This window comes from Strigops habroptila, chromosome 12, assembly GCF_004027225.2.
Source record: "Strigops habroptila isolate Jane chromosome 12, bStrHab1.2.pri, whole genome shotgun sequence".
Classification (NCBI taxonomy): domain Eukaryota; kingdom Metazoa; phylum Chordata; class Aves; order Psittaciformes; family Psittacidae; genus Strigops; species Strigops habroptila.
Window position 1 is genome coordinate 23,539,418 of NC_044288.2, and position 26,380 is coordinate 23,565,797.

Consider the following 26,380-nt stretch of genomic DNA (forward strand, 5'->3'; position numbering starts at 1 on the left):
CCAGGGATGGGGCATTCACAACATCCTTGGGCAACCTGTTCCAGTGTCTCACCACACTCACAGTAGAGAACTTCTTCCTTATAGCTAACCTAAACTTCCCCTGTTTAAGTTTAAATCCATTCTGAAGTCCGTATTTTCTAGCTTTTGAGAGTTTCTCAAGATGTTTCCCTTGGTCAAGCCAACAGCTCTTTAAGAATATTCTCATAAGGTATTTGAAAAAAACCCTCCTTCTCCTACTACCTTCTGTCCCTCCCCTCCTTCCTTCTTGAAGTTACCAAAATCAGCAAGAAATGAGAATAGACAGAGCTGACACTTTTCAAGACAACATCCTGTTAACTAGGCTGGGTCAATAAAAATCATTTTGCTGCACAGAGGTATAACTTAAAATAAGTCCCAAGCAACTTCAGAGCAGAAAGTTGTAAGGGAAGCAGCATCTAATGAAAACAAGCCTTGAGAGTGGCAGTCTGCTATAACATACAAAGAAATTCCTTTTGTTAACAATATTTGGCAGCTGGTGTAGAACACATCAGGACATTTTAGTTGGGTTTTAAAGAAAGAAATTAATACAGAAAGAAGGTAATGATTTCAGTTTGGTTGTTTTTTTTTTTTAATAGAGGATCTCTCTGGGGGTTTGTGTTCATATCACAAACGTTCACTTGATTACATTTTATGGGATGGACTTTAAATGCCAGTATATACAAGCCAACATTTCATTATTGGAGTTTGTGTTTATTCACTTGCATTGTCAGTCTGCTCCCCTTTGCCTTTTTGTGCTGCTCTTTGTAAAAGCTGTGATTTATGAATATGTGGTTTAGATCCTTCACAATAGAGTGTGGAGAAGTGGTTCGATAAAAAGTTATTAAAGTAAAAAAATCCATAGTTTCACGTGCTTTGCCCACCTTCTACAGGAACCTCCAGTAAGACACGCTTACCCTAAGCAAACAACTGCATGCATGATACTGTAATATAAGCTACCTGCTGAGAGGCCTCACTCAGTCAGAACTCCTGCTGAATGGTGGCTACTGTAGGCAATGACAGGTTTGCCTAACAGAACTGCAGGAATTCACCCTCAAAGTTAGGAAGGTTGCACAGACCAAAAAGAGGGGGAGAGGGAGAGATCTGCCATAAAAGGTCCATTTTAAAGTCGGGAAATAAAGACTTCCAGTAGCCTTAAAAGGCAGTTGGTTCTCAAATGTGTGTGCATGCCACATACTTATTTTTACAACAAAGCTCTCAGTCCTGCTGGTTGCAGGATAACCAAACCTGACCAGCAGTTTCCAGAGCCCAGCTGGATTTCTGCAGAAGCCTAACACTGTTTCAGCCTAAAATAGTAAGTGAAAGGCTGATTTAGATCATCGTAGGTCAGTGCCACACAGGGTTTTTCACCCAGCAGCACTGCTGACTTGCCACAGCTGCACAGCCACATAAAGGAGGGGATGACATATTGGCCAGTCTTGCATATGGCTAGCAAGGAACAAGAGCTGCTTCTGGCATTGGAAGCTGAAGGAGGCACTCTGCAGGATGAAAAAGAATTTGTGAGGAAGACACAAGGATTTGTGGTAGAATCTGTTCAGCTGCAACACAACAGTACAAGAGACGGGTTACAAAATAGTTTTGCTGCTTATATTTTGTGTTCCTGAATCTCTGAAAAAATGCAGCTCTACAAACAAAAACACCCTCTGTGTCTCAGGAATGGATAACTTCAGCAAGCAAGGGTCACCTCAATGAGTCTAACAGGTATTGAAAGCAATGAGGCACACCACTGCGCCAGTGCCAGCCGCACCAAACCCCCTGATCTGGCACTACATCACCCCAGGACAAGGAAGCACCGTGCACGGAGCCTGCGCAGCACACACTGCTGATGCCTTCGGTCCTCTTGAACAGAGGAGCTATTGAGACTGCAATCACAGTCCCTCTGTTATCTCTGGCAAACAAAGAATAACAGCTATAATCCTATATCCTCTTGGATATAGGATTACTACAAGGTTCCGTCCTGCCTCAGAGTACATGAAGGTAATTTTGCCACCTGTAGTGCTCTATAGCCTGCCTCGTGCAGTCCTACACACCCATCTTCAGCCAGGTGAGAGGCTGGATGCTAGAATGAAGAGCAGGTATCAGCAGAAGAGCCCAATACAGCCACTCAGCTGAACAAGCACTTGTCCAGTGTCAACATTGCTAATGCTGAAGCACCAAGGCTTTGCACCTTGCATGCCTCATACTCTTCTGTACATCAGGAAACACAACAGAGCAGTTTGTCCACGTTGGATTCACTGAGGTTAGATACCTAGATGCCCATTGGCAAGGTTCCTCTCCTACTGAAGTAGGAGAATGAAGCAACTAATTTCTACTAAAAGTATAGGTAGTAAACCCAATAAAACACATTGGCCAGCATGAAGAACAAAGGGAAAAGCAATTTGGAGTAGTGGTCTACATTGTTGGGGTTCTGAATTGTGAAATAACTAATAATCCTGTGCATTTTGTTTCTCAAGACACGTTTGATTTTCTCATGAGTTTTCATGGTCAAGTCACTGCAGTTAACATTATCATCAGAAATCTCAATGCTTGTAAAGCTGATTTTCCCTCTGTAGCCGGTGAGGATGTTAGCAATGTTGACTTCTTCCATGTCTTTAGTGAGTTCATTTGAAGGCCCCTAGGAAGCAAGAGTGTACAGTTAGTTTTAGGGTTTGTCTTCTCCTGCAGAGAAGTGCTTTAATCAAAAAGGAGATCATAAGGGTAAAGATAAAACCACAGCTTCATATGTGTTCATCCCAATATTCAAACATGCCTTTCAGCTGCTGCCTATTTTTAGGAGTGTCTGAAGTCCCAGAGATGCGTGTGTTTCCACCACAGTGTTTCTAGAGGTATTTTTGAGATCTCTAAACAAGTCTCACTCTATGTCATGAAGCAACCCAAGATCCATCTCCTACAAGACATCCATCTCTTCATGTCTGTGCAGTAACTTAATGGCTGGGGAACTCAGCATCAAGGTGGGAAACCTCTTTTTCCTCTGGCAGGATTTTGACCCTTGATGATCACTGGACTATAACCATACCATTTAATTTCTCACCCTGAAGCAGAGCACTTTGAACAATTCACTCTCCCTCAACACACCCCACCCCACCCCACCACCTGCCCCCCTGAACATTGTGGGACTGATGTTTGGTACTGTCTTCTGGGAAGGGAGGAAGAAGGGTTAATGGAGGACTAATCTTGGAAAGATCCAAGATAACTGGGCTTATTTAAGGTAGATCAGGCTTTACCTCTTGAGGTGCTTTAGCTGCACACTTTTGTAATGAGCTGTAGTGAGCCACTGCATATTCCACAAGTGCACCAAAGACGAAGCTGAAGCAGATGCCGAGGTAAATATCAATGGCCTTAATGAAACAGTTGGGTTTTGAAAGTGAACTTCGTGACCCCATCATCAGAGTTGTCATGGAAAGCACCGTTGTTACCCCTTGGAAAGTAGAAAAGGAAAAATCTTTTGGGATCACTTTGGAAAAGGCTTGGCCTATCCTTCTGCAAATGTTGTCACTCTCTATTGCTAGCCAGATAGAGCACATTGCTTCTTGCCAAACCCAAATCATCCATCAGCTTAAATGCTTTTGTAGTGCTAGCTACTAGCTCCACTCAGCCTCTCCTTGCCTTTGACACCTTGGCTCTTATTTTTCTTGCTTTCAGTAAAAAAATCCTCCCCTCCCTGCCCAAAGCACATCCCAAATAACGTGTGCTCTGTCCTCTGCTTTCTGCTGTGCATCTGCTGGGAGCCTTGGCTATACCCCGCTCTGCAGGTGGGCAAGTGTGCTGGCCACAGCACATCCTCCATACTGCTAACCCCGCTCTGCCACCAGTAAAAGCAGAGAGTGAGCAGACCATTTATCATTGAGAAGAGAGCTCAAGAAAACAACCATCTACCCAGCCCTCAGAGGCTCCCCTGCCCTTCTTCTGGCAGTAACTCACCAATGCAAGTTCTTGCAGGCACTGAATCCAATGTAATCCAAAAAGAAACCCAGGACAACATGACGAGCAGAGTGGAGGGCACATAGGTCTCCAAAATGAAGTAAAGGACATTTCTTTTCAGCTCAAACTGCAGTATCAGTCGTGGGTAACTGCCTGTTCATGAAAGGAAGAAACTCCGTGAACATGAGGTCCCAAGGACACTTGGACTGATGCTGGGACAGCCCAGCACCAGCCTTCAGCTGATGTACATCAGCAGAGCTGTACTGAAATCAGGGGAGATGCATTTCTTACACAGCTTGACTTCTTGCCTCAGAGGTCTTACTTATCTAACATACCCTAGACAAGCAGACACGTGCACACAGCATTGTTTGACAAGAGACATCTAAAACAATGTGTGGCTTGCAAAGGGGCTCCTAAACTTAATCCACAGCGGAAACATTTTATACCAGTGTCTTAACTCAGAGGAGAGAATGGATGATGCTTTCATCTGCTCTCTCATACTCAGCACAACACATTTTCCCCACTAACCACTGTGAATGGGCATTGCCAAGTTCAGTCTTATCTGGTAGCTGAGAAATAATGAAAGATTTTATCTCCATTGCAGCAGGCTCTGGCTCACATCCAATGGCATCCAATGCTTTATCATCACAGGGAATTAGACCCCTGCATGCATTATTTGTTATCTTTGATAACCATGTCTTTTTGTGCTCAAAAAACCAGTCAATTTTTAAACTCCGTTTTTCAGCTGGATTACTAGTATTTTCAGGAGATATTTCTACTGTTGAAACAATAGTTCCATTTGAAATGTAGAAACAAAGCCTGTGTTGTCTCTGGGCTGTGTACACTACAGTAAACAACAAAACACTTATGTTTAGAACCTGGTCATTCTGAGGAAGTCTTGCCCCTGTTCATAGTGGCTGTGATTGGAGAGTATTTACACTGATAATGAAAAAGACATTGAATTCTGATGTACAAAGGGATCTTATTCCATCATGACAGAATTGTAATTTACAAGCAAAAGTATATTTTAAAAGTTAATTTTACTCCCAGTTACTGTGAACATGGATCTCTGCACACCTGGTAGGAGGGGACAGTTTGGGTGGATAAGGAAAGAAGTAGCAATAAAAGAAGATAATTACACATCTATCAAGTGAATATAGTGTATTAAAATCCCCATCTTTCCATGGATTTCCATGATTGCAACTAATTTTCCTGATTTTCCTGATTGCGACTAATTGGATTTCAGCCTGTTTCTGCCCATCTCTTTTTGTGAGATTAAGATTTGCTAAAGACTTCACATGTTCAGGCCCAGAGAAGGGAAGGGAGCTGGGAGGGGAAATACCTGAGAGCTTTTCTTGCTTTTCTCTTTCACTGATATACCTGTTTCCTGCTGTGTCTTTGAGACGAGGGTGTAGTAACGTTCCACTGTGTACTGAGAGAGACGCAACTTTTCTATGCCATGGACAGAGTCGTTTCCTCTCAGCCACGTGAAGATGACATCATTTTCATCATATCCCCCTAAGGAGAACATAAAGACCCATGTTACTGTGGTTTAGCCAGGAAAAGCCCATCTAGTGCCCTGCCCCGTCCCCTGAGTGAGAACGGAAACACAACCCAGGCTGGACAAAGGCCGTTAGCTGTGTCAGACCATGGGTGGAGGTTGGCCGTTCTTTCATTGCTGTACTTTCAATCTGCTGGTTCAGATTTCAACAGGAACACACGCCACTTGGAATGATGCATAACATGCAAGGCAGCAGAGAACCTATTTCAGTTGTTTACATGGGGTTATTTGTATTTTAAAGTATTTTAACATTTTAAAAGATAACATGTTCCTGTCATCCACAGTTTGATTACATGCAGCAGGATAAAACTACTGCAGTGATAACCCCTCGAATATAGTATTTTCATTCAGGAGAGGAGGAGGGACCCAGTGGTTAATAAAAAGAGAATACAGATCCCTCTGAGCCCCTTACCAAGTAGCAAGGGCGCATTTTTGGTGAATTTTCTATTCAAGTGCTTAAAAATACCAGAAGAGGCATTTTCAGGTAGCCAAGAACTTGGAGGTGAGGCTGCTGTGTGTTTCTGAACCAGGCTCTATGCCTGGGTATGCATTGTCCACAAAACTTTCTCATAAAGGCTGCTTTTTCTGCAAATCATTCCTCCTATCCCCAAAAGCTGTAAGTTACAAGGGGCAAATAAATGCATGTGACATTTAGGTAACACTGAATTCCTGCCTCAAAACGGAGGCATGAGATCAACAATTCAAGCAGTTATCAGTAAACTCCATATATGCCAGCTAAATAATTGCCTCCAGGAATGTATGTGATGGCATTACATGACCCTAGGATGGACTGAGGGATAAAGCTTGTATGGAGTCACCAGCTTGCCATTTTCTTCAAAAATATCACTTCATTTAGGATCTTGCCAATTGGATTCTTTTATTAAGTGCTCTTCTTTGAGAAGATGAGCAGGGACACTTGGATTCTGATAATAACCTTTCTTTCCTGGTAGAAGGAATAAGATGCAGTTGCAGCTCTATTTTTATCTAATTGTGTTTTCTTATTGGATAAAATTACCAGAGCTTGAGCGTGATGAACTCCTAAATTAGGTGTCCAGGGTATGAATCCCTGTGTAGAATCCTCAGCATGTGACTTTTCAAAGTTTCTAAGCAGTTTTATACACTGTGGTTACTCAGGAAAATTTTATAATAAATGATAGGTTGTTGTTAATTCATCTGCTGTTTATTTAAATAGCATTATTTCTGGGCACTTATCCTAATGAAATCTCCAGTGGGCAATGTGCATGTAATTTCATTGGAATTATACAGCAACTGAGTATGATGTAGGACCCAATCACTTTTCAAACAGGTAAACATGTGATGCTTCAGCAGAAGAGGCCAATCATTATTGTTTCAGGAGCTATTCTTCGTAATAAAGTTAACTATGGTGAACTAATAGGATTTTAATGTGAAAGTAATATGTGCTTCCCTAGGTGCTTCATGCTGTAACCCCAGAAGTTAAGACCTGGCCTTTTCACTATTGAGATTTTAGATGTTTTTTTGTGATATGAAGTGGGAAATGGTTTCTTGCTTGTTCTGGAGCTGTATAGATATAGAACAGCAGCAGTACTCTGGCTGAGCTCCTGGCTACAAGCCCTGCAGTGTCCTAGGTTGTCCCAGAGTCCTTCCCAGCAAGCTTTCCCATGAATGAACTTTTAATTTAACTGAGAGCAGAACTCACTAATTATTCCTTTTTTTTTTTTTTAAGGCTTCCAAGGCTGAAACTCTTCCTGTTGACAAGGGTTCCATCACCTGCATCGTTGCAGCAGACAGCCTTCAGGGAGAAGCACATACCATGAAGTTGGGTTTGCCTTAGTTTCTGTTCATGAGTTGGAGAGGTTGTTCAGCTCATGTTCTGGTAAGAGCCACCCTTCACACTGTGCTGTTGCAGTGGAGGTTTGGGAGGTGCAAAGATGGTTCCTTGCTGTACTCTGTCCCATGCACTTACCTCACCAGTTAGTTTTGAAGAAGCTGTTTGTGCAAAAGGGACCAAATTTGGAAAATGATCTGTTGTTACTTCATCCTTTCTGTTGTACAAAATCAAACTATCTACACTTCAATATCTTCTTATATAAATTGCAGTGACAGGAATCCTCTAAACTCTGGATTACAGCACAGATGAAGAACGATGAAGCAAAGCCGTTTTCTTTTGGACGTTAGTATTTGCAGGAGTAAGAGTCTACTCCAGAAAGCCTGGCATCACTCCATATACTCAAGTTGCATAGTTACACATGAATAAATGAATTTAAAGTCAGATTTTTCTAGAATGTTTTACTTACAGCTTTCTAGCTGCAGTCTGCACGTCTGTGTGTCCATGGGGTATTTTGACAGGTCCATGTTACAAGCAACAGTTGTAGTGATCCTGTAGGAAAGGAAGGAACTCCAGAAGTTGCAATAAAAACCATGTGATGAAATAGCTCTGTTTTTTATAGCAATCTAGACCACAAAGGCTCTGCTCTGGTTTTAAATGCCCTGTCATTTCGATAATTTTGACCTATGTAATGAGTGGATTGATATAGCTGGGGAGAACTCTCCATAAGATGATGTGTTCTCTGCAGCCCACTGGTGAAAATGTAACTAAAGGAGGAATTTTGCTTTGCTGTAGTGGGAGATTTAGGGTAGATTCACATGTTTTCCAGTGCTACAGTTTGCATATCTTAATAAGTCACCACTTGTCACCTGAGGCACAGTAAATGACTGCACACATACTCTGGCTTGCTAGGATGTGGAGGGTGAATGAGTTTTACTTTGCAGTTAAGGTAACCGGGACACAGTTACCATGAGCTGAGAAGAGATAACACTGCATGATTTCCTAACACGATTACAGAACACAGCTCTGCAGTACATGCACAAATATGCTTTTTGCTAAAAAGAAGAAATCATGGCTACATGCACTGGGTAAACAGTTTCCCACTGCCTTTTAAACTTTCACTGTTATGATGATCTCCCTCCACTCCTGTCCTGCCTCCATCTGACTTGACCAGACTTCTCTTGGGTAACACCTCAACATGTGAGCTTTGTGAGCAGGCACCATGCTCAGGACACAGCACATACCACGATGTGGAATCCTGAGCCTTGACTGGCATTTCTAGGTGGCCTGAAGAAGGGGTAACAGATCAGAAGAGTATCATCACAGTTGGCTTGTTGGTACCAAGCTCATTACCCGAGACAGTTGGTATCTGCTCCTGTCCAGTGTAATTCTAGAAATCTATCCTGACCATTAGCAGAAGCAAAGCAAAGGTGGCTTTACCTTAAGGCATACAAGATAGTGCCATTAGAGAACAATCTTATGAGGCGGTTCCCCACGGTGACATCATGCAGGAAGGACTTTTTGGACTCCACAATGTAGGTGTCTGGTACCCAGAGCAATTCCACTAGACGAGCATCCAATGTAAAGCTCTTGTTGCCATGAAAGACCAAGCGGGGGTCTGTCCAGCGCTGCCGCAGATAGATAGTAGCTGTGTAATCCTGGGATTACGGAGAGAGGAAAACCTGTGAGGATGCATGTCCAGCACACTGCATGGCACCTCTCTGCGTGACAAGCGGCAGAGCACAAATTTAACCTGTCCAAGCTCAGCTTCAAATGCATGCAGTAAATCTCATTGATGGGTACTTACACTCTAGGGTGTAGTGTTTGAAGACTAAAGATTATACTCGTAGTACTTTTTTTTAATGAGCTGTTATCGTAACTGATATTTTGATGTCCATTTTGCAGGTAAGAAAATAGGTGGGAAGTGCACACATTCAGCAAGTCATTGATGTTAGAAACCACTTGTTGTCTAGAGTTGGAAGATTACACACGTACTATAAACGTGATCATGAAAGACATCAGCACCTTGGAGAACAAAAGGTCAGCAAATCCAATCTGATATTTCACTGAGGTCTTAACAAACCCAAACAAATAAAAAACCAAAATTTGTAGCATCTTTTTTAATTGAAGTTTTGTATCTAAGGATACTAGGATTAATTTGAGTTCAGCCTGCCAAAACCTACCTGCAGTGACTGGAGCATTTTTTACAGTGCCCCATCATAAAAGAATAACCAGTGGCTCTAAAGAGAATTCCTTACTGAGCTGCTGGACAGACCCAGGGCCCTGGTGCCCTATTTCACTTCCTTCCTTGCAGACAAAATAAATGCAGCCAGTAATGCCTTTTATTTTCCAAACATCTTGTAACAGGCAGACTGATACTGGTGGTGGTGTTAACAGTGTGAACTCAGTATGTTTTACCACAGATAATGCTGCCAGTCTGTGGAGGATGAAGCAGTTCTGTTTCATTCGATCTGTAATTTGTAAAATGCTTTAAGAGAAAAGGTCTAAGTAAATATCTAGTATCAGTTTTAGCTCTTGCAACTTTTAAAACTTTACTGCCTGTGACAGAGGAAAAAACCATATCAAATAATGCACTGGTATGGCTGTCAGTACAGTGAATTCTAATAGTGACTCAAGTGAAGAATCTTGGTTGATTTTCCAGCTTTTATTGAGGCACAGAGTAAGCCTCTGTAGTGTTTTCCATATGGCCAGAGCGATTTAGATGGACCATCGAGAAGAAAAGCTCCAGAACAGGAGCTATTTTACAAGGCCCTTTACTTAGGTTAGGGGTATGTGAATAATTGATTCTGTTGGTTCTCCTCCATCCGCAAAATGAACAGCTTTCTCAATGTTACAATATTTTATTTAGTGAACTTGTTTAATTTGTTGGGGGAAAGGATAAAAAAAGCCAGTAGTGTTCGTGAAAATGTTGACATTAAGTGTTGACATTGTTGCTGACCGAACCTTTATGCGAAACTTTTTGCTGCATTTACCCAAGTTGCCCATAGTTTTGGTGAACCTGAAACAGGAGTTTTCAGGAAACAGTGTTTGAAATCCAGCTGTTTGTTACCAGAAGTGGAGGGAACCACACTCAGCAGTGGTGGGAAAATGTTTTCTGTATATTGGAAACTATATTTGTTTTTTTCCCTTGGGATCACCAGACCTTTGAGCTCAGCCTGTGTCACAGCTCAGAACCTCTTTTCTCCTCCCTGAGAAGAAATCCTGTCTTCAGTCAGCACCAGCACATCCAACAGAGGCCTACCCTGCACAGAGGGCTCCTACACAGAGGAAAGGTAAAGGAAAAAAAAAGTCACACAGGAGTGACTTTTTCAATTTCCAAGGGGCCTAGGTTCCAGGAGGTTCTGAGTTTTTGACCAGTGGGACCTTTGGAGCCATGTCTATTTACTTAGAAGCTCACATTACTTTGTTATCTTCACAATCTGCAGTCATAAATGAGCCCTGTCCTCATCACACCTCTGAAAATGGTCAACAGACACAGAAAAGCAAAGCAGCTTGAAAATGACAGTTTCTGGGCTGAATACACAAGAATATATGACAAGTCTCTCGGGCAGATGCTACTCTTATAGAGATAAGAATAAGAGATATAGAATAAGATTTCTTTCACTTACCATGTCACTCTCAGATATACTAGAAATACTTGCAATGTCCAGACTCATTGCAATTTGAACAGGTTCTCCTATGGAGGGAAAGAAAAGCTGAAGCAGAGAGAAGAGTGCAGGCACAATGAAACCGCTCAGGGTTTTGTGCAGCATGGCACCCCTCCAGCATTGCATGCTATCCCTAACACTGCAGAAGCCCTTAGAGGCTCAGGTCCAGAGCATTAGACTCACAAGCGACATTGTGAGCCAAAATGAAGTTGTCACTGTTGGGGAGCTGGAGTTCTGTCTTTGGTGGCAGTAGCAGAGAACAAACACCCACCAGCACCAGCTGTGAAGAGCAGCAGTTTAGAGAAGTGGCCTTTCAGTGGCAATAGCCGCCGGCCAGTCAGCCAGGGCCAGACTGTCCCTTGTCACCCAGCCACAACACCCACACAGCGGCAAGAACGGTAAATTCTGTGCTGTTTGTCACACAGGTCTCTGCAAGACTCCCCACAACCACACAGTGATCACACCCCTGTTTCTCAGAGAGGAAACACAAAGAGGCAGAGAAATTCAGTGATTCCTGAGGCCATGCAGTGGGTTAAAATCCAGAAATGCAACAGCCTTTGCCTCTTTTTAGTTATTGTATTAACTGTTCTATTTACAAGCAAGTTTTCAGCGCTCAACCCGAACCTCGGCAGTCCCCTGTTCCATCGCCAACTGGTAAAACCCACCACAGGAGGGCAGCTCCCGCCCAGGAAATGCCGGCGCTGGGGCGAGCTCTCCAGGTCCTGCCGTGGAGCAACCGGGCTCTGCGCAGCACGGCTGTTACACCAGCAGGACAAAGGCTTTCATTTAGGCTGTGCCTGGTTTGTCTAATCCCCTGTATAAAGTCGGGTCGCTGAGTAGGAATGGTGCTTTCTAAGACATCCCTCCCTGCCGAGGTGACAACACGGTAAGGCCTTTCCTCGTGGGACTTGCTGAAGCTCCTTTTCATAATCTAAATAACAATTAGGAAAGTCCAAAGGACACAACTTCTAAATCTGCTTCCAAGTAGTTTTGGTTTTGTTGGGTTTTTTTGGGTTTTGTTTTGGTTTTTTGTTTTGTTTTGGTTTTTTTGGGTGGTGGTTTTTTTTTTTTTTGTTTGTTTGTTTTGGTTTTTTTTTTGTTGTGTTTTTTTTTTTAATTGATGTTGTTGGGTTTTTTGTTGTTTTGGAGTTTTTTGTTTTGTTTTTTGGTTTTTTTTTTTGGTTGGTTTTTCTTTTTTTATTTCTTTTTATTTTCTTTTAAACTATTCCAAAATCCAAAATGTAATTTCATTTACAGATGGCGTGTATTTTTTAAAGTAGTTGTCATTCATGTCTTTCATCTCAGAGAATCCCAACCTGGTTTGTGTTGAAGGGACCTTAAAGCTCATCCAGTTCTAACCCCCTGCCGTGGGCAGGGACACCTTCCACTAGAGCAGGTTGCTCCAAGCCCTGTCCAACCTGGCCTCGTTTTTAGATATTTAGATATTCAGACACTTAAAGCCCACTCAAATTAATGACCAGGACAGATCTGAGAGGGCTCAGGGTCTCTGGAGGAGGTCAGACCAGAGTCTTGGACACTGTTATTTAGAATTTATAGCACTGGTGGGTGTAGGCTGGTGTAGATGCAGTTAACCTCTGTTATGTAATTCAGAAGCATCTGTATACTGATGTCACAGGGTCTGGACAAGCTTTTCTGTCCTGCCTGTGATCAGACATTCTAGGCAAAACAAGATGATAAATTCTGTATTGTCCCAGGAATTCATTACCACAGTCAGAAAAAGGAAGAAGCTCAAAGCTGCCAGTAGCAGAAGTCTGCAGTCTGCCAGTCTGCAGGAACTACAATGGGAAACATCCAAGTCCTGGTGAAAGCACATGGGGAATTTTTCTATTGAGTAGAATTTCATTAATGGGTTCTGGCAGAAAAGTAAAATTAAGAAAAGTAAAAAAAAATCGTAACTGTTTTTTAAACTTTCATCAGTAATTTTCAGGTGCTGAACATCATTCTGAGAAACTCTTTCCTCTCTTACAGCATTCGCCTGGAAAGTGGGAGACCTGACATCCAAAGTGGAATAGCCTCAGGTAAGTTCCTATACAGCTGACTATCCTTCAGGTGCTCCCTACAGTTTCATGAGGGTTTAAAGCAGATTTACTTTGTGTTTACTTTGTCGTGTGTCAAAAGTCAATATTTCTGGCAAGGAGGATTGCTTTACTCCTCTATAGCCACAATCCACTAAATACATACATTCACTAATTATATCCATTAGATATACATGAACCAAAATAAAGCAGAAAATCACAAGGGTCAGACTCTAAACAAAAGCATATACAGTTAGAACTGAATTTAGCTACTCTGTCAGGTCTTTCACAGAAGTATTGAAGTTTATAAATTCCCTGTTCTTAACCTCATAGATGGGCACATTATTATGTCCCACACATGCATGCACAATTTATTCAGCACAACAGTGGATGCACAGAGAGGAGGGCAACCCTGGCTACTGGCTGACTTAAAAGAAACATGATCTTTTAAACTGGGGCATCCTAAAGAAAGCTGAAAACACACTCTCGCCTCCACACAAGCCTTACAGACACTTCTTCAAATGGTCAAATGCACAGAGCCAACATACCACCGAAGTAGGGCCGGAGGTACTTGTTGTATCCCATGGTGAGGTTCTCAAATCCAGGGAGGGATGCTGTGTCGCTGCCACGCAAGTCGGACATGTGGCCCAGGGAGTACCTCCTGGGGACACAAATACCTAGTTGCATGTGGCTGGGCATGCCAGGCACATCTGGTGTGCAGCTGCAGCTGTGTTACCAGCTTGTGCTCCAAACAAACCACATAAAATGTTTATTAAAAATAAGTTGATCATTGAAATCACAAGCACTTGCTCTCGTTGCTTGTCTTGGCTGAATAAACTGGCATTCCAAAGAGGTGGAAAATGGCAGATTTCCTCAGCTGATAGCTGCAGGTTTGCACACATGGTAGCTTAAGGATATTCTTAAAATGCCCCAGACAGGTCTTAATAATAATCCACAATCTCTCCCTCCCCTCATACAGTCTATATAAGGAACATGCATTTCTTTTTCCTGCCTGCTTATGACAACCTGAGACAAAACTTACTGACCAACAGTGTCTCCTCCCTCAACACTAGTCCCCTAAAGAAGCTTTCATCCTATGTTCGTGTCTGGCAGCATCCCTACAGCTGCTCTCAGGAGTACTCCAGAAGGAAAAGGAACACTTCACAGACACCAGCAAAGCTTTGGGGGCTGAAGGGCTGAACCACCCCTACCTGCTGTGCATACAGAGGGTTCAGCTCTCATTTACACTGTCAAAATTCCCGTTGTGTGGAGATGGGCAATGGTGTTAGTACCTGGCATTAGGAGGTTGATGGATCTGTACCATTATACAGGCAGCTGGAGCGATGGGGGGGGTTTGCAAAAGGTAAGTTCTCTGATGCAGTGTCCCTATGTAGGCATGTGTTCACTTGGTGAAAATGAGTTTATGATTAAGAGTTTGCTACTGCTTTGTGAAGGGCTGAAGGAGATGGAAGGCAGTGCCTCTGCCTCTCCCCAGCACCTCAGGATCATGGAGCTGAGAGTAAGAACTTAGCTGTGTAGTTATTCAAAGCTTAGATGATCTGTGTCTTCTGTTCCATTTCAAGTTTGGTCATTAGTCCTGGGAGCTTTGCTGTGAGTTTTAGACCAAAAAGGACCTTATAGCAGAACTGAACCAGTTTGTGCAAAGTACAAACATAAACCATTCCAGAAATTTAGGACTTATAGTTCCAGGGATGGCAGTAACACAGATGGGAGCCCTGTGGGAGGTACTTCCAGCCCAAACTGCAAACTGCTCTGGTCCTGAACAGGAAACAGGGATTGCACTGTTAATGTGCGTGTTGAGTTTTGGGGACCTATGCGTGTTGCTCTCTTCTACACCACATCCATTACAGCACTCAGCTTTCTTTGGATGGGCTGGATAATTGGAATCATAGTTTGCTTTTGACCCACATTATTTATATGAAACATAATTCAGATGTTCCCTGTAAAACAAAAAACCACTCCTCTTTCTTACCTTTGGGTTGGAAGGAAAAGACACAGACTGAAGAAGCAAAAATATCTGCAGAACATCTCTGGAGATTATTTCTGTATTTGCTGGACTTGTCTGTGAAGCTGAAAAGAAAGGCAAAGTTTTGTGATTTAAGGAAAACTATTTTAAGGGAAGGGGACAGGGAAAAGAAACCCTGCAGAGCCAGCACCACGTGCTGTGTAATGTTTGACATTCCTGACACACAGTGGCTCCTGCCCAATTTTATAGCCTGTGTCACTGCTGCCTTAATACTTTCCACATGAAAAACACTAGTGACAACTCCAGGCTGAAGCCCCTTAAAAGGTCACCACATTTTAGCTGCCATTTTGTGGCAGCTTTTCTTCTTTCTGCACGGGATGGTAGTTAGCTGATGTTGGGAATGGGAAGGGACTTGTTAAAGAGAAAATGGTTCAGATAGTTCCCAGAGGCCATTAGACTCTAAAGCCAAGTGAGATCCTGCCCACGTATGACAGATCCAACATCTTTTAGTCCAGGGCTCCACTAATCTGCACATAAATGCTACAGCTCTGTGCCCCATTAGCTTGTACCTGGGATAAACCATGCTATCACCAGTGATGTTGACAAGGCACTTGGCATGCAGAACAGGATGAAATCATTCCACTTTAAATGGGTTTCGTTGACTTTTCTGGGAGTGGAACCAAATCTTGGCTTCTGGCCCAAAACTCCAGGGGTTTGTGCTGGCCCTGGAGCAGGCACCATGGCAGCAACCCTTTACTGTGCACTACTCTGTAGTGCTGCTCCCTGCCTGGAATGCTGCACCAGATGCACCTCTTTTCCTGTGCATCCAGAAAGCCGCCTGCCACACTCCCAGTGTGTTTTGCCACAGGACCGGGTGGTGAGGATGACACTGCCACAGCTGCCAAGGGGAGATGGTTACTCAGCCATCATTAGTCTGAGCTGCAAACACAATACTGCCTGACCTGCCCCACTACACTGTTGGAAGTGTACTCTGTGTGTCAAGAGTTTTACTGCAAATACAGGCAAGGCAACATCATCCTTGGATGGAGATGACTTGTCGTCTTTTTTATACTGTTACAAATTGGGAATGACTATGCAAATCTTTAGTCTCTGTAACTTGGCACCACTGAGAGTGAGATCTCAGCTTCAGATGCAGAGCCTTTCCCATCACACACAGTGGCTAGGACCTCAACTTCAAACCTGGCTGTTCCACGCTAATCCAAAAAGCAGGAATGGTCTGCTCGGGTTAGTTTCTTCGTGGCAGCTCACTGCAGTCCAGAGGACACTCTGCCTTCTCTACTAGTTGTAGGGCTCTGGTGCTGTGCCATAGGCAGCAGGGCTTCAGGCCAGGAGAACATCTCTGACCAGATGCCAGTAAAAGTATCTGAACATTCAAGCATCACAAATTCAGGGCATCCCACTGGAGAAAGGCTGTCGTTCAAAACAAAATACGCTATAGTATGTGTCCAGCATCTGAATTCCTAACAAGACTTTGCACTTCTAGTCTTTCTTCTGAACATGGTGTTCAGATGTTTCCAGTGCTGAGTGCTCCTCACTATAATGTGATTATGCAGGAATAGAGAGAGGATCATCTACCTGCCCACAACAATGTCAGACCACAATTCTGGTGGGTAAGAAGGATTGGTCCAGGTATTTTAAAGAACTTACAGGAAGAAAGGATGATTTTACAAATTGGCATTTAGTTCAAGTACGAGGATTCATGAACTTCAGCTGAGGAACCCCCATTTTGCACAGGGGTTGGGGTCACTAGAATCGTGGTGCATGAGTGAGTTTCATACTACCTGAACCTGGTTACTAAGCCCTTTTGAAAAAGTAAAAGCAAGCCAAATTCTGTTTATTTTGATGACTGACTAGTGGATGGAGACCTTGAGTAGTAAAAAGCCCTCCTGGGACCCTGTTGCCTCATCAGGTAACTGAACAGAAATGCACGCTGCAGCATGTGCATTATCTAGTGAAGACAGTTGAAAAAAACCAACTCAGGTAAATGCAGAGCTGCTGCCACAGACAGTGAGCTGCACAGCCTCCATTTCTCCGCGACTCTGCTAATTCTTAGCAAAAGAATGAAAATCTCATTTTCCTCCTTCAGAGGATGGCTGTGAAGAAAATACATACATCAAAGACTGTGAGACAGTGACAGGAGGCTCTGGAAGTACCCAAGAGAGCTAGAAACAAGGCATATCAAAGCACTCATGGGCAAGAAAAGGGGATACCAGTGCGCAGAGATGAGTATATCTGTAGCATCCCTTTACTATGCGGTGTATCAGTTTATACAGTTCAGTTCTGCTTTTAGAGTGCAGGAGCTTCGATCAGAGGTTACCAGCTCTGTTAAACAGCACACTGGGAAGAAATGGTTACAAGATTGTGTATTTATGTTTCTCCATCCAGATTTCAATTTACTTTTATAGAAACAAAACAAGAACCTTAAACACTATTTAATCTGGACATTTTCTGTGGTCATGGAAGCGTGGTGCAGACAATGCCAGCACAGCAGTGGAGGCAGCACTAGTACAACTCAGGGAGAGACTGCATTCAGTGCCAAAGTTACATAAAAATCATCCATTATGTAGGCTCAGAGAGAATGAAAACCTTGAGAATATAATGGCTCACTGGCTCAGATCTGTGTTCTCCCTACTGGCAGTGAAAATTATTCAAAGATACAAGTGTTTTGACAAACTAGCTCTAACTAGAGTTCTCTGTGGAAGCCTGTGGTCACTTCCAGAGGATTTAATGAAATCATGTTTCTTTACACCAACCAACAACAGCAGTGTGTCTCCTGCTACAGCTCACTTTGTACTTCCTTAATTCTGCTTTATTCCTCTGTCTCTGAAGGGGTGGTAAGAGTGAAAACACAAAAGGTGGAAAAATCCCTGACAGCTTCAGTTCTGTTTGTAGGTTACAGGGCATAGGGTAGAAGAGATGTACACTGTCACTGATGGGGCCTGGAGTGGTACCCGTGTAACCCGTGTAACCGTGTAACCGAGTGACAGTCTCATTCACCTGAGCAGTAACTGTCAGGAGGGAAGCAGCAGAACCGCTGCAGTCCTGCCTTACCTCCTGCTTCCCATCTGGAAGCATCATCTATGTCTCACGGCACAGAGCAGAGGATTAGCATATGCTACGATTTTCTACGGGCTAATGACATCCCAATGACAGGCAATAGGAGCATTTCTGAAGATCTAAAAAGCCACCCACAAAAACCAACCAGTTTACAAAGCTGAAGATAATAATTCACAAGGTCAGATTTAACTAGAGCCAAAGTGCTATGACTGCAGAACATGCAACACAGGCATGCCTGCATCTCAGAATAAAACCTGGCCAGGGAAGAGAGAGAAAACAAAACACATGCCAAACCAAAACCAGATTGCATTTCATTTGCCCATTTAGGTGCTGCCTCTATTTAATACACAAAGTGAAGTTTTCCAGGCATAATTTGTCCTTCTGTTTCCCCTGAAAGCACTGCAGGAAGCCCCTCAGGCTGCCTGGGTTGCCGGCAGGGGTGGCTCAGCCCATGTCCTACACGCCTGGTTCTCCTGCAGACCCCGGCACCGAAACATCAGCCTGCCTGGACTATGCACAGGTAAGACTGTATCTCAGAATTCCAGCAGCCATTTCACTGGGTTGTTCTCAGAAGTGCTCAGATTCTCAGAACAAGGTTTGGTGGACATCATGTGAGGACTCTTATTTTCATCTTAGACATGGTGAGATGGGGATTGTTTGGCTTTGCCCTGGCTTGGCTCTGTGAGTGGAGCAGCACAGTCCTGGTAGCGTTTTCCCAACCTTTCTTCCACCCAGGCCCAGTTGTGTTGCTCAGTGCCAACACAACCAGCACACAGGAACAGGGATACAGAGAGAGCAGAGGCAAAGACTTCCCCTTTTGCTCCCTGTATTCACTCCTGCGGAATAACTTTCTAGATGGAAGCATCACTATACCAACACTAGGAGTTTCCAGCTTCACAACCACCTCATGGCTGCACTGTTTCATGCTGAGCTTTCTTTGGCCACTGAGATGAAAGCAATAGTTGCCAAATACAATTACGAAACAGAGAGGCAAAAACCATCATACACCCAGGACCAAACTTCGCTGGCTTTGCCAAGATGTCACTTCAAGGTCAACATATTCGTTTATCTAGAAGATAAAATCTGTCTTTCCTTTTCTAATGTTTCTTTTTCCCCACCCAGCCTGAACTCTGAGCAGTGAAAGATGACTGCTGTGGGGACGTGTGGGCAGGGGATGTTGTAAGGACAGGCTCATGGCACGACAGCTCTGTGAGAGTCAGGTATTCGAAGATTTATTATGAGAGCTGTTCCTATTTGAACTTACTGACCAAACAAATCATTAAAGGCTTCCATGTTCAGTTGATCTAAAATTAATTGCCTCTCAATTCCCTCAACTTTAACTTTAAATAACATATATATTCTTTAAGCCTTTTTCTCGAGAGAAGAAAATGCCAAGATATTTAATTGCTATCATTCTAATTGTTGATTCTCTTAGATCTATTTTGGCAGGCCAGGAGAAAATCTGAAGCAATTAAAAGGAAGAAAATGGAGTTAACAACAGGAAACATTTTAATGCAACCCACTCTTAGTGGAAACCTTAGTTATTTGGTACTAAATTTATACAGAATGAACCCCATGATTAGAGAACCAAAGAGCCAGTGGGATCCTGTCACGTGTCAGCAGGCACAGGAGCTCGCTACTGGGCTGGTCAGGACAAAAAGAGTTAAGAGGGTGATGGAGGAAAAGGGAGTGGGAGAACCTGGCACCAGGAGGTTGGTAACACTGCAATTAATAGTTTCTCATGTTTTAGCTTCAAAAAAAATCTCTTTTCTTGCTTATAGTACTTTCTGACTAAAACAAGAAATGGAGAAAAAGCCTCAAGTGTGTTAAATAGAAGACAAAGAACATACTTTTGGGTTGAAAGGAATGTCTCATGTTCACTCAAGGCTTTCATGTTTTTGTATTCTGTCAAAACCTCAGAAAGTTTCTGGTTTTTTAGAGAGAAAATTTTTCTGTCCTGCTGTTTGATCTCAATTCAACCAAGTTGTTTAATAACGTGACCTGCCTGGAAAGTCATTCCTGCCCAGTTTTCCCTGGAAGAGCAGGAGGTGCGTTGAAGAGCCCAGGCCCCACGAGGCATGTGCTGGCCATGGTGGGGTGTGATGCTGGTGTGGAGAGCTGGCTGCTCACCCACAGACCCAATGGCTTTTTCAGTTGCCCTGAGCGGATATCAGGAATCACTGACACTTAAACGGGTGACTTCATGGTACTTGCAGAAATCCTTCAAGGACGTCTGTCAACTGCTCCTGGTGAAAACCAGATTCTTTCCATGCATGTCACTATCATTATATAACACGAAGAATGACCTCTCGTTTCCAGAAGTAGCTGCCGTGGCTGAGAGGACTCGCTGAGGCCCCAGCACATGCTCACTGGAGGCTGCCCTCACCTTGTTCCAGTGCCCGCTGACCCTCAGTACTGCAGGGAGACCAACTCCTCTGTGGGGGACAGGGATCAGCACTTGCACCCCCAGGCCACTGGCAGCCACCCAGAGAGAGTACCAGCACCAGGTAACTGGAACACAGAGCCTGCTCCTCATCTCACATATGCTGGTACCGTGAGCGGCACAAACACCTGTATACAAAGACTTTATACAAAGCACCACTCTCTTAGTATGAGAAGGAGGAGAACCAGGCTGTTATTGATATGACACCCAGTAAACTGCAGGCCCAATTCCAATCTTACTGATCCCAATCTGTCAGAAGTAACTCTAAGGTACAAGAAGGTTTAGATAAATTTAGATTCAGTGCTTACATAAGCATTCATTCTTACACAAGGAATGTTAAATCTATGCCTAACACATTTATGTTTTCACAATGTAAACTCTCATTCTTCAAGCTGCTTATGGGACGGAGCACCTTAGGCTCACTTCTGCCCACCTAATGTAACATGCAGGTCTGCTCACAGCTTACAGGCCCCAGTTCTTCAAATACACAAAGTCTTAAATAAGATCAAAGTGAAGGTTTATGAGATTTACTTACGTGAAATAAATTCTTCCCCCAAAATGTCAAGTTTGGCTTCTGTTCAGTCAGCTCATTCACTCTGTTTGAGCAAACACAATGTATATAAAATTCATAAACAATTACACTTTTATACAGATATGTGCTCCAGGAGTTCTTTTTCTCCTGCACTAGACCTGGAGTCTAGGTCCAATCTGAACTTGCCTGCAGTTGTCAATCTATCTTCTGTGGTGGAGTTCAGAGTTCCCTGCTCAGTCACGTTGGGCAGTTACTCCAGGTTTCATTCACTCAGCAAACCTGCCCCTCTCTGCAGGCATGGATCCAGGGCTGGGTGTATCAGGTTCACCTTCCCTCCCCTCACAGGCAGACAGACACAAGCCCAGCACTGCTGCTTTCTATGATTTTGCTGTCTACGTGCCAAGTCTATTAACTGTAATCCTATGTATAAGGTCCCTCCCACCTCGGCAGCTCCACTTGCTGAGGCTCCTCCATTGTTTATGTGCAGGTATTTTATGTGAGACGTAATTATTCGTGTTCCTATCAGCTGAGACAAGCATAAGCAAGATTAACTCCCTTGTGGGACACAAAACAATAGAATCATAGAATGGTTTATGTTGGAAAAGGCCTTAAAGATCATTGAGTTCAACCGTTAACCCAGCACTGCCAAGTTTCCCACTAAACCATGTCCCTCAGTGTCACTTCTACATGTTTTTCAAATACCTCCAGGGATGGTGGCTGCATCACTGCCCTGGGCAACCTGTTCAGTGCTGGACAATCCTTCCACTGAAGACATTTCTCCTAGTATGGTTACCCCGAGTACCTTCTGAACAGTACCTGCAAAGAGGAGAATAATGACTGTAAATACCTGTTACAATTACGATAAATAAAGCAAAAATGGTTTTACTGAATGAGGAGCTTCCTGAGTGCTCTGCTCAGTTCTGGGCATGCTAGAGGAGAAAAGGGGAAACAAAAGGCAATTATTATGGAAAGATTCTTACATGAGCAGAATTTGGAAAGAATGAGGGTGTCATTTAGACTGAGTGGAATTACAGGGGCACAAAGATAGAGGAATTCCTAGAGGAAATACACTGGACATTTTGTTTCTGGTTATCACCAGACCAAGGGCAGGTAGCCAAAAGGCTACCTCAGACACACAGCCACAAAGTCCACAAGTGATAGGTACAGTAAAAGCAGCAGCCTGCATATGCTCTGGATAATTTTGGATTGCTTTCCTCTGTCATGGCCATGAAAAAGGGAACCAGTTTCCCCGTTGAACTGTGCTGGCTAGTCGCCACTGTAGTTTCGGTACTGTGTCCCCCAGCGTGTATTGCTGGTGGACTCAGGGGGCTGGTAAGAAATAAATGTGATTGAGTGGAGCAATTTCTGCATGGCCTTCCCCTGCAGGGCAAGAGCAGGAGGGACGCCCTGACCTCCTCGGGGAGCAGAGGGGTCACAGCATCACTTGTATTTGTCTTCATTCTCGTTAAGCATCTGTCTCCTTCCAGCAGCTGGGTGCCGTGATGTGCCAGCCCCAGCACCCAGCGCGCCGAGGGAGGATGGATGGAGCTGCAGGGAGCACTAGCTGAGGGCTTGACAGCACGCTGACAAATGAGCCAGTGAGGAAAAGGATCAGATGGGGCACCAAGGAGCACCGCTCAGACGTAAACATTCATCTCTCACATAGATTAGTCTGAATTCCTGTAGGGCAGTGAAACGTTCCCTACCACAGTATGTTTTAGGGGAAAACCAACCGCATAATGACCTGAATGCCTCCACGGCCCACTTTACCTCAACACATTCATTTTGGTCTTGCAGGCAGCACAGTCAAAATCACGGCAGCTGTGGATCCCTCCACACCAGCATTCATTTTTCCTTAATAAATTCTCAATATCCACAATAAAGCCACAGACATAGAAACACAAAGTGCCAGCACTTGAATTCTGGCAGAATTTAATTTTTAGCAGATAAATTATTTTATCTATTGCATCAAGAGGAATAATTTATACAGGGAATAAACAAAACCTCATCCCCAAAGCCAGTGAACTCACCCACAGCAGGCTGCTGCAGCTTATTATGAACACTTCAGCTGTCTTTATATCACTTCCAAAGCAGTGGTAGCACTTAGGCAGATAGCGTTAACTGCTGCAGCGCCCATTGGCCCTGGCCCTGTACCATGGAGACTCACCACTGGACAGTGATTAGATGCAGAGGCGGCACTGAAGTGACTGACCTACCCACAACAACTGCCACTAGGAAAACAAGATTTAACCCAAGTACCCCATGTGCTGATATGTGCTGATATTCCAGGACTGGAGATGTGACCAACACAGAGCCGCCCTCAGCCGCTCCAGTTTTGACTCAAGCTCCTCTGTCTGATACTTCCCACCAAATAGGTGCCTCTGTGGGTTGTAACAGAACATCAAAGCTATTGCACCCAAAACACCACACCAGGGTAACAGATCGGGAAGAACCTCGGTGTCCCTTCAGGTTTGTCAGCTCCTGCCAGCGGCTTGTCAGCAGCTTTGCACCACGTGTTCACGTTGTCCCTCCCTAGGCCAGTGCAGTACCATGGGTCAGTACTCCCAGCCTGGGCTCGGAGGGTCTGAACATGTCCCAGCAAAGTGCCCAGGCCTCAGTGGTCCCATCATCCCCTCCCTGGGACAGGCTCTACCTAAAAGCCCTTAGTCTGGATTCATTTTTATATTCCCTTCTTTCTAAAGGCTGTTCAGCCCCATGTTTCTTAGTGCAATGTGCAATTTAATATAGCTCTATAGCAAGAATAATTTTTTATGTAGAGCTTTCCTCACCTTTTCAAATCACTCTGGAAATGGCACAGATATTCCCTGTTTCTAAGAACAGAGAAGCTAAGGTACTTGGTGGTCACTTTATCTGTATCTCAACTACCAGGAACAGCCAAGACTACTTGCGAGGTGAACAAGCCTCCTGCAGAACACGTGCCAACATCTCCCACTCAGGAAAGTGCCCAGTTTCACAACTCCTCAGGAAAACCTGAGCGGCAGCACCACTGCCATTCCCGGGAAGGCATCGCCCAGCCCACGGGAGCAGCACCCACCCTGTTATTTCCCTCCTGGTTCCAGTTGTACACATTTACCCAGCCCCTGTGCCCCTCTCCCAGCTCATGTGGCAATCACCCTCTGGCAGGCGCTGCGCTGTGTAGCACCAGCGTTATTTAAGATAATCCTTCATCTGCTAACTTATTCCCTAAAAAACCCAGATCAATTGACAGAGTATTATAACGCCTTAAAATATTAATGCCCTATCAAGGAGACAATTTCTCTAGGCCTAGGGACTCCTCCATTATTAGAAATTATGCCCCAGCCCTAAATAAATTAACTCGATAAATGTCTTACCATGAATACAAATTCCCGCTTAGGGCTTGCAAATAAAATGATTTAGAGCTGTTCTTTGAGGAAAGATGAGGTGTTTAAACTTGCGAGAGGCAGGGCTAATATTCATTAGTCTTTTGTTTTAAATGGACTTGTGCTTCTAAAGTGAAGGCATACCTTTCGGAAGGGAGGGGGAAATCCTTGGAAAATTAAGCAGTTGTCTTTTCTGACACTGGGCTGCACAATTCCATTCTGCCAATGCACAGATCTCTGCTCAACTCCGAAGCAGCACCGGGCTGAAATCCCACCGGTGGGGCTGGGACTGCCCAGCAGCACCCTGCGTGGTGCCAGGGGATGGTGCTGGGCTGGCAGCGCTGTGGCTGCCTGCTCAGAGCTTGCAACAACAAGGACAGAGTCACCACCTGACAGACTTCATCTACAGCCCCAAGGCTGGTAGGAGCCAATCGGCCACTGCCCCCAGTGTGGATTTGGCCAGAGGAGCTCTTTGACTGGCTTCTTGTGGTCGTGACCGTGCGCTGCCAGCACTGGGGTCACTGGGACCCCCAAGCAGTGGAAGCTGAACCCCACCAGCATTGCAGTAGCTGCTGCCCTAAGGTGCCAAACACTCTGCAAAGAAACACTCTGCCGTGCTGCCTGCACTGGGGGATGCTGTGAGCTGCTCACCAAGCACAGGGTGCAGCCTTTCTGACCTGAAAAACTGCTTTTGTGCTGCAGCCTGCTCAGCTCTGGGCAAGACAACAGCAGCAATGCTTAGTGTAATCTTTTCTGTAATATGCCTTTAACGTGGAGAACAGATGCCAGGCCAGACCCCAGTGCTGCTGTCCTTCACCTGCCCCCAGGTCACCCGAGCTTCAGCCAAGACCATACCACATACACACTGTGACATAGCCCTGGTTCATCCAGTCTTTCTGCTTGGAATCCTGCTGTTTTCTACTTACAAAGCCTGAAAGAACCTGCAGTTCATAGGGAGTCCTTGCTAAATCTTCAGCCTTTGCAGGTGCAATTCCCCAAACCATGAACCACACACAAGCTCATTCATCATCCCAGCACCCTTTCAAAGCAATTGCCCTCTTCATAGCGATGAATCGGCTGTAGGAGTGTGAAAACCATCCTATCATATTTCGTTGGAGCTGTATTTCAGGCCAAAGGCCCCTGATGTTTCCAGAAGAGCATTACAACTCCGTGTCCCTTTTTGAATCTCTGAGCTGGCAAGATGAATCCAGGGCAAAAGCAGAGTAATACCTTGGCTGTCTGTTTTCTCCCACCATTTGCATTTTTGGCTAGAGAGTTTTGGAGAAGTTACACACACAGAGACACTGCCTTTTCTGTACACCACAGCGCTGGTCACTGGTCACACCAACACATCACTTCAGATATGGCTTTCTCAAGTGAGCACAGCTTTGCTCTGCCTGCACTGTGCCCTGCACAGGCGGTCTGTGGCACCAGGAGGTGTGCAGGTAACCACAGCTGTGTTCCCACCTGGCAGTAACTGCCTGATGCCACGCCTGCCCATGGGATGTCCAGAGCTACATCCATGCCTACACCTGCGTTGCAGCAACCCACAACACTCCCCCCAAAAGACATGCCTTAGCTCAAAAACACAGTGCGACGATACAATGAATCCCTAAGGGAGTGTAGATGAATGGATACTGTCTGCAGAAAATAACCAACAGGAATACAACGTGAAAGAGAAAGTCTCTGTCTTTTCTTTCTACTCAGATATCAATTTATTGAGATTTTGATTTTTGCTAACCAGAGCACTGTTGTTTGCTGATTAAGAGCTCACATGACTTTCTCCATCCTGGCTTATGAAGATCAGAGCATGCCTCACAAACGGGTGCAATGTTTCCAGTTCTTCATTTTCATTTTGTACATACAAGAACAGACCTGAATTGCAAGTTACACCTAGAAGACAAAAGTCAGGATTAAAAAAAAGACAAAGATTCCATTTGACTGAACCA

General features: G+C 44.3%; 1 protein-coding gene across 2 annotated transcripts; it reads right to left on the minus strand.

Annotated features, from left to right (window-relative positions):
• Positions 1–72: 72 nt before the first annotated feature.
• On the minus strand, positions 73–15,078 carry GABRP (gamma-aminobutyric acid type A receptor subunit pi). Of its 2 annotated transcripts, XM_030504813.1 has the most exons (9): positions 15,023–15,078; positions 13,578–13,690; positions 10,955–11,022; positions 8,766–8,983; positions 7,795–7,877; positions 5,338–5,475; positions 3,958–4,110; positions 3,261–3,454; positions 73–2,650 (listed from the first exon to the last, which is right to left on the minus strand). In XM_030504813.1, exons 1-9 carry the CDS (start codon positions 15,076–15,078, stop codon positions 2,348–2,350), a joined length of 1,326 nt encoding a protein of 441 aa, XP_030360673.1. In that variant the 3' UTR covers positions 73–2,347. The 2 variants fall into 2 exon arrangements, with proteins under 2 accessions (XP_030360673.1, XP_030360674.1); XM_030504814.1 differs by lacking the exon at positions 15,023–15,078 and having other exon boundaries at positions 13,574–13,659.
• Positions 15,079–26,380: the final 11,302 nt, after the last annotated feature.